Source organism: Pithys albifrons, chromosome 4, assembly GCF_047495875.1.
Source record: "Pithys albifrons albifrons isolate INPA30051 chromosome 4, PitAlb_v1, whole genome shotgun sequence".
NCBI lineage: Eukaryota > Metazoa > Chordata > Aves > Passeriformes > Thamnophilidae > Pithys > Pithys albifrons.
Genome location: NC_092461.1, coordinates 75,851,158 through 75,859,925, shown reverse-complemented (window position 1 = coordinate 75,859,925; position 8,768 = coordinate 75,851,158). Strand labels below are relative to the sequence as shown.

Sequence of the window (8,768 nt, the reverse complement as noted above, 5' to 3'; positions counted from 1 at the left end):
AAAAGATACATTTACGCTGCTCTATGAAGCAGCATGTTTGCTTACTTATGTTACAACATTGTGAAATCAATTTCAATTGCAACAGTGAGGCAGCTTCTTCCTTTTGTGAGTTATTCACAGAGCAGTAAAGGAAATAAAAAATTTTGCTCTGAAAAGAGCAAAACACAATGGCAAAAATCACAGCCCTATAATAACTGAAAGTCACTGAATGCATTAACCCATCCTCTTTACTCTTTGAACATCTGTATCATTTCCGTTCACATATTTGATTTCCTGTGTCTGTCCCCCCTTATCTCCTACATGTAAAATGCCAACTGCAATACCTTTATTACTAGTTTCCTATTGGTTAGATTTTATTTAACAAGGAAGACTTACTAAAATAAACCTTGTATCCTGCCATTTCATCCCGGTCTCGTCGTGCATTCCTTCTTCTTCTTTTGTTTAGGGAAAACTGGCTCCTTTTTAATGTATCATTTTAGTAGAAATACTTTCATGTGGAGCTATCTCCTCTCAAGTTGTTCTTCTGGCATAGTATCAGAGGAATAAGGTAATTTTTGTCACCACCAATTAAAAAGTTTTACGAAACAGGACCGTTATAAAACAATTAAACCTTGCAAATGCAGTAGTCTCTAGGAGGGAAACCCTGGAGGAAATTCTGCTTATTAAAATTGCAATTTTAGTTTCCATTAAAAAGGAGAGTAAGACAACAGAAGAGGGGTTGGCAAGACAAATTATTTCTTAATGTCAGTTGAGCTTATTTCAAATGAGATAACATATCTACACCAGGTTGGGTTCAACATATTTTTGCCTCCTCAACTCATTTATCTAATTCAGTCATCTTGATTATAGCCTCATGGACCTTCATTTTCACAGGAAGAATTTCTTAACAAACAACCTACACAACATGCTGATTACTGAACAGTTAATTCTAATTAACTTGGCTATGGCAAGAGAATTTTGATAAAGTCCTAGACTGCAAACACGGTTTGGTTATTCTTGCCAAACTTCTATAAAATCAAAATCCACAGCACAGTCTCCAGATGAGACATCAAAGTGATAGGGATCTAATTTAAGGAAACAAATGAGAAAATTAAAATCACAAATAATTTATTCTTCTGTTAGAATTGATGGAGTACAGTTTTAAATAGCAATGAAGTACACTGTGGTGGAAAATTGGCACAGAACCTACAGGCTTTTCATTCATAATGTTCCTCATCCCACATCTGTTCAAACCTTGATGTGTATTTTCTATCGACTTAAAGAAAACTGTTTGCCTTTAAAAAGGATGAAAAAATTGAAAATCGTCTTCCACGAATAATGGCATACATATTATGAATACCAGTTGATTTTCTTTTTTTTCTTTCCCCAAACACTGACTCCTAACCGAAAAAAACAAAATATTATTTTACTCCTGGACTAATTTTAAGTTTTATCCTCTATGAAAGCTGCCAGGAATTCTTGAATGCCAAATTCCTGCAGAACAGAATATCCATTTATTTGACACACAGTTGCAGGACAGTCTCAAACCCAATTTTTTGTGTACTATGCTATTGATCAAGGTGCTGCCTCTATCTCACATGCAACACTATAAGCATTAATGCAAATCAAAACAAATTTTGGCATTTACCTCACCAACAGGTTTTATATTTGATGTTATAAAACATCCCCTTGGTCTCATGTTAACCAGTAAGAAAAATCGACACACACAAAAATGCCCCCGTTCAAAACTTATTAACTCCCAGTTAGGAAAGTTGTCCTGGTTCCGGCCAGGACAGGTTCATTTTTGCAGTAGCCGAAAGGGGCAGGGCTGGGACCCAGAGGTTATTCTATACCACCTCAGGTACTCTTCCAGGGTCACATAGTGTGGCAGAGGTTCCCATACTGCCAGGCTCCATGTCGTGTGCAACTATGTATGACTCGTTTGCCTCTTTCCTGTACCCTCTGTCATGAGTACTGTCACTGTTACTGTTCATTTTCTTCTCTCACTGCTGTTTCCAGTAAATTTTTCTTAGGTCAACCTGTGATCTTTACCTTTTGTGCCTCCAATTCTCCCCTCCAGCCATCACAGCAGAGGTGGAGGGGGAGTGGGGAGCAAGCAAGTGGTGTGTGGTTTGGAGTGTGTCAGTGGGAACACAAAATTGGGGAATACCATTCCTAAACCACAACAAAAGTTTAGATAGGCTTTACAAAGTCCTCTAGGCTATTCTGATACATAAAAATTATTCATCTAAAGGTTAAGATACACTTATACAATACAGTTCTGTTCTCCATATTCTTTTTCAAGTTCTTTGCATATTCAAACCAAGTAAAATGAACACTTGCCATTTTCTTCATTATTGCAATTATTAAGAGGGATTACAGCTTGCTTATGCAAAGCTCTGACAAAACACTTGAGAAATAAAACCCATACGTTCGTTACCCAAAAACATTGCAGAAAATTGTCAAACTGTTAGAAACAATTTTTACAAAACCGCTTCACTCAGAAAAATCGGAAAGCTTAAAAAATTAATCTTTGCACAAGACTATATTACAGTGTCCTTAATTATGTTCCCATTTAGATAACTGGGATTCTCACTCTTTGTATGTGAACCTATCACTGATGTAGGGTGCTCTCTTTTTTCACTGTACCTTGATCATACACCATTTTGATACTAATACAATCAAGCACTTACCATGCCCCTACCCATTTTAACAGTAGATTTGTTATCCTGCCCAGCGAGTAGTGTACTGTCTTGTATATTCACCACATGAAAAACATAATATACAAAATATTGCTGCTGTAAAAAGTGTGCATTTCCCCTTTCCCCCTACAAAAAAAGTCTGTGGAAAAAATACTAAATTCCCATAACCTTCATAAACATACAAAGCTGTTCGCACCTTTCAGTCTGTAACAGTCTATTTGACATACAGTTCTCAACTCACTGCAAAGTGTTAGGTCATGGATTTTCTGTCCAATATTGCCATCTAGAGCGGAGATGTGAAATCAGTTTCTGAGAATCTACAGTCTTTAACAATTAACCCATAAAGACTGTATACTGTGTAACAGCCACGAGATCTTTCCAAAAGTTAGATGGAATGGGAGGTTCTCATCTCGGGAAGATGTCCACAGTGCTGAGGAGACAATATGGCTGCTAATAGATATTGCCTACCGGAATGTAAGTACTTTTTCACTGTTGATAATTTCCATACTGACCCTAAAAAAAATTCAAAATACATTATTAGACCACAAGGCACATTTTCCTGTATTGAAAGCTGAATTTTCAAGATTGTCCAAATAAACTGTGATATTAAAAGATGGAAACAAATAACAGTAAGTGATAAACTGATATAAGTAACTGGTAGTTTTCATCTCACTAAAAAATCCTTTGTGCTTTGATGTAAAAAGTAAGACCAATGACATGGACTTAAATCCAGGAATGTGATTTGATCGAGAGTATACCTTTACATTCAGTAGACTGCTGTGAAATTTGCAGAACATCATCAAAAAATAAAAGATGGGGATTACTTCCCATCTAAACTTTGAAAATTATTTCAAAAGGACAAGGTCACCTAAATTCAACGTACTTTAGGAAACTAACCATGACACAGAGATACCTAAAAATATTAATCTATCAAGCATTACAGAATGGTACATGTATTTCAAAAACCAAGGCATATCCTGGTGAACATGAAAAACTAGTCCACATATCCTATGGGAAGCAATTATTCCATAGATCTGAAGCACAGAGTTATTACCCTTATTGATATTCTCCTTCTTTTAAAAGAATGTCATATACTGCAGAGGTGGGCAGAGGTGAAAGCATCAATGCTACAAGCTTACCATGATCCTTTCACCATAGGGTTCAAGGCTCACAGAAAGAAGTGTGCCAGGAAGTGAACAGGCTCCAAACTGCAGTCTGACCACCATTCTATGTTAAGTACCATTACGATAGACAGTATTTTAAATTTCAGTTTTATGTTGCAATGTCAGTTTTGTTCCATTTGTAATAAAACAATTGGTCATGAAGAAGAGTTTCATGACAGCTGCCAGAACAGAATTTAAGCAGCACAGTCCCTATGGGAATGGCTGGTATGAAAGAGAGGTCTTCTATAACTGAGTTTCCCAGTGGAACTTAAGACTGCACAAACTGCAGGAGTAGAGCCTATCTATAGAGAGGGTTATCCATTTTTACTACACGGAAAGCTGGAAGAAACTCAGCAAATTGTGATTAAGTTTCCTTGACCCTATATTTGCCACAAGTAAAGAATTTTCCTGTAGTTATTGTCTGTAGAGAAAGTTACTACTTCAGTACATAAACATTTTGTTTATCTATTAAATAATTATAAGTAACTGCATCTCTAAACTACCACACTGAAAGACTTTGTTCCTTCTTCCTTCTCTTTTCTAATTTCTGTAGAAAGAAAGCCAACTGTCATCTTTTAAAAATGTGGGCAATTGTGGCTCTTCTCACTTCCAAGGGAAAGTTTTTCTTTAAAGTTCAACTGATCTTGTATAGACATTTTGTTTAAACACTAGAACCTCAACTTAATAATTTAGTTGATCCTCATTTTATTTATGCTAAGGAAAGTAACAGTGTAATGACATTTCTGAATGTTTCATACCAAAAAAATCAGATTTTTACAGTTTAATACCTTCTACAGGAGTAAAACCTCTGCTTTATCCTTTAATTCTGCAACAGCTTTTAACAGGAGTCCCTCACTACAACTCCAGACTGAAGTTTTGGAGGGCTCTTGTTTGTTTTAAGCTTATTTTAGGAGTGATAGTAAAGAAGCAGTTGATTTTTGGGTCATTTTTCTCATGTTCAGTGTCTTTTACTGCTTAGAAAAAATCTGCACACAAATACATTTCATGTCTCCCCATACATCTCTACAGCTGAAGGACCTCAGTTGCACACCTGAGCTGCTTTCGCAACTGGAGAGGAATATTAGGGTTAGGATTTGTGTCTGTGGAAAATCAATTCAACCATTTCTATTGCAAAGCAGTAATGAAAAATAATCCATCATGAGATTTAGAAACCTTGTCATTAGTCATTCACCATGAGCTTATGAAACATATTCCCTTAATTTTTAAAGTCCAAAAATATTTCCTGGAGGGCCTCATGTTGCCAAATTGCATTAAAACTTCGCAAACTCAGGAGAGAACAACTAGTCACAACTCCAGACAAATGATTCTGGATAACTCACCAAGAAATAAAACCTATGAGAATTGAATTATCAAATGAGTGTGTAAGAATCACAACATCCTCATCAAATGAAAGAATACCTGGTCATATCCATAAGGCCTCTGCTGTGGTGGCTGTGGTGGCCCAGGCTGTGCGGGTCTGTATCCCCCATACTGCTGGCCTTGTCCTTGTGGATAATTGGGATACTGAGGTCCTGGACCACTCTGGGAGGGGCCTGGAGATCATAAAAATGAGGAAGGAAAAAAAAGACTGTTTTAAGGTGTTGGAAAGAAGAGAGCACTAAAAGCATTGAATTTTATAGCTGAGCAGAGCTAAAAAATGTCACTGTGGCGCAATGAGACCTTTTGAGTGGCCTTTCTCTCCCCCTGGAAAGCACTTTTGCTGACAGGGCCTGTGCTCCAACCACACAAACATTTACCTTTATTTATATATTCATTACATTAACACCAGTGCATGTAGTTCCACACACGAGGTCACAGGACAGAGAAGGGCTAGGCAAGAAATTATGAATCCTTTCCAAGGTTTAGTTAGGCAGTGTCCTCCTACTGTATGCTGCTCCAGTTCCAGAAGTTTATAATGCCAGGAGCAGCCAGGTATGTTTAGCATTTGGTTCTTTTGAAGAGAACAGCAGCACCTTCTTGCCAGAAAGTGAGTTCTCACACCACAGCAGGCGACCACAAACAGGATGGCAAGCAAGTTCTATGCATAAAATGTGGGATGTGAGTAAAAGCTATTGTGGGATGGAAAAAAGCACCCTCTACTCCATACTCCTCTGATAACATTACTTTTCAAAAAAAATGCCAGGAAAAAATCCAAAACTTTGACTCCAGCCTTTTTTGGCTGAGAGGAAGCTGTTTTTTCATCAGTACAAACTCTTTCTGTTACTATTCACAGGGACTCAGCCTGTATACCACTGGAAGCTGCCGTAAGGTAGGGCAGCCATGTTTCAAACAAAATCAACCAAATTCCCACCAACACTGGGATAGATGATGAAGTGTATATTCCAGTGGCACTCCATATGAATCCTTTGTTGTGAAGCTGTTAGCATTTTCAACACCACACCTTAAAAACTGGCTCTCTATTTTTAAGAGCTGAAGATATGCAGCTTTTCAGAAGTGCTTTCTTATTTTAAACAAACCAACACACTCTTCCTCCCCTCAGAAGAAATGGAAGTGTTTGAGCAACTGTGATTTGTAGGAAGGGCTAGTTTTAGCTACAGGCACTGGATATTTAGATCACATCACCTGGTAACTCTTTCAGTAGTGTCTAAGACAGTCAAAAAGAAGACCCGGAGTAAAAAAGCTCCATAAGCTATTACCATTCTCCTCAGGACTCAAATCCCCTTGAACTATGCAGTTTCAGCTCTCCACAGTGAAAAAAAGCCATAAAGATTGATAATAATGACTAAGATATTGATTTATTTTTGCAAATTAGAAAGCAATTAAATATTAAATTGAGCAAGACTATGACATCCTAGAAAGTGCTGTGTTCATCTGATAAATGAACATGGGTTTATTTATTCATGGTAATTCTTTATAGCTGCATTCTAAATATTCATTGATAGATATTATAAAATAAAAATGGAACTTCAATAACTATTTCTGCTAAATAACAGAATTTGACAAGTATGCTATTTTGTTTTCTGAATTACATTGGGTCAGTTGCTCCAACAGTTTTCCTCATCCTTTTCCTTCTAGTATTTCTTAATCTAAATTTTCAGAGTAAGATTTTATTTCTTTGCTTATAAAATTCCGAGCAGTGAGCTACATGGACCTCCACTCTGATCTGCCTATGTTATGTTTAGCAGAATGTAAGCAACTGAGTATTATTTTGGAACTACCAATTTATCTATAACCTCAAAAAGGAAAACACCTGTTAAATCTCAGTGGATCCTCTTAAAACCAAACTCTGTCTCAACGTAACTAAACTTAATGTGAATCCGGCATTTAATTACATGGCAAACAAATCATCTCTGCACTTCCTCACATACCCACAATGCTTAAAGTTTTAGCATTTGAATCTACAAAAAAGCTAAAAGTCAAAATATATAGAATGTATGGAATTTCAGATATCCCTGAAATTACGGAATTTCAGAGATAAATACTCTGTGATAAAAATTCATGGCTTTACAATATATAAGCAAATAAACCCTAAAAGAGCAGTATTTTCAGTATACCCTTCTGATTTCAAGTTTTCAGAAGTAATGCACAAAAATTACACACTACTACTTTAATTTTCCTGTTTGGGCAATTTTCCTTGAATCCAGGAACTACATTATCTTACAGAGGATTTCTCATTCCTGCCGTGTATCAGAAGATTTACACTACTAGCAAAAATTTTTAAGACAAAGTCATGAAAGCTGCATTGTTAATGTTTACAGTTATTTCTCTACTGATCAGTTACAAGAATTTTAAATGAACGATTCATGTACACTGGACGAAGTTTTAAATTAGTTTTTAGAAGATTTTGTTCTTATTGGCAAATCCACAAATGAAAGGGTATAAATGGCCCTTTGTCATCCTTGTGGACAGAAAACAGCAGAGTCTTTCTGGGTCCTTCTAAATTAGACACCTGTTATAATGCTGCTTAGTCACCTTCAGTTTTCTGTGCTACCACACTCTCCTGACTGCCAATAGATTAAATTCCCAAAAGACTCTGTCTTCTACACCTCTTTGTTTTGGCTCAGTCAAAGTGAAGACATGCAGCTGTTCTGTGCAAGTCTGGCCTCTTGAACCAGGGGTAAAATAACACGCAATGATAAGGGTTTCTCAGCCTTTTCTGTGACTGCTGTCTGTGTCTTCAGGTTCTTACCATAACCCTGCTGTTGTCCTGGATAGCCTTGTTGGCCAGGATATTGCTGCTGTTGTGGTGGATAACCCTGCTGCTGGGGTGGTCCTTGATATGCATCCTGCTGCTGACCATACTGCGAGTTTCCTGAAAGATGATTGCAAGAAAGCAAAAACTTATAAAGGTACCTATTATATTATTTTTTTTCCTTCTAAGATGCACAGCCAACAACACAAGAACAAAATGAAAATGCAATACTGATTTCAAAAACTGAACAAAACAAAGAAAACTCAAACCAAACAGAAGGAACTCGGCCAAACAAACTGCAGTTAGAGCCAATTTTGCAAAGTTGAACTGCAGCACTTTCAGCATCTCTGCCAAACGAGCATTACATTTACTGGAACATCACAGTCATAAGATCATGACTATGCTAAATAAAATGAAAAAAAAAAAGACAAAATTAAGGACAGCTACAAGAGCACAGACTAGCTACACAAGATCAGCAAGCTGTTTCCTAATGGCACTATAATTATACAAAATATATACACACACAAAAAGATATACAACTGAACCAACAAATTTATGTTCAAATAAAAATTTCCACTGAGGTAAAAAAAAAATCTCTAGAGTGTTTTAGTCATTTTACTGTTGTTAGAAATGGCAAATTGTGGTTATATATTTTTAGGTGTTTGCAAGAAATTATTCTGAAGGCTTCAAGTTCCCTGCAGTTTTCAAGACAGCCAGCAACTAGTATTCTACAAGAGCTTTGCATGGGTATAAGTTGTGTTGTGCGAGAAT

General features: G+C 36.7%; 1 protein-coding gene across 5 annotated transcripts in view; it reads right to left on the bottom strand.

The window, feature by feature from the left end:
• Nucleotides 1-1,090: 1,090 nt before the first annotated feature.
• SS18 (SS18 subunit of BAF chromatin remodeling complex) overlaps nucleotides 1,091-8,768 on the bottom strand; it is a 44,470-nt gene continuing 36,792 nt past the window's right edge. For all 5 annotated transcript variants that reach the window (XM_071554635.1, XM_071554638.1, XM_071554639.1 and 2 more), the window contains 3 exons: nucleotides 7,995-8,117; nucleotides 5,264-5,397; nucleotides 1,091-3,194 (listed from right to left, as the gene is read on the bottom strand). In XM_071554635.1, coding sequence (XP_071410736.1) covers nucleotides 3,168-3,194; nucleotides 5,264-5,397; nucleotides 7,995-8,117 — 284 coding nt within the window. In that variant the 3' untranslated portion in view covers nucleotides 1,091-3,167. The remainder of the gene's footprint in view (nucleotides 3,195-5,263; nucleotides 5,398-7,994; nucleotides 8,118-8,768) is intronic.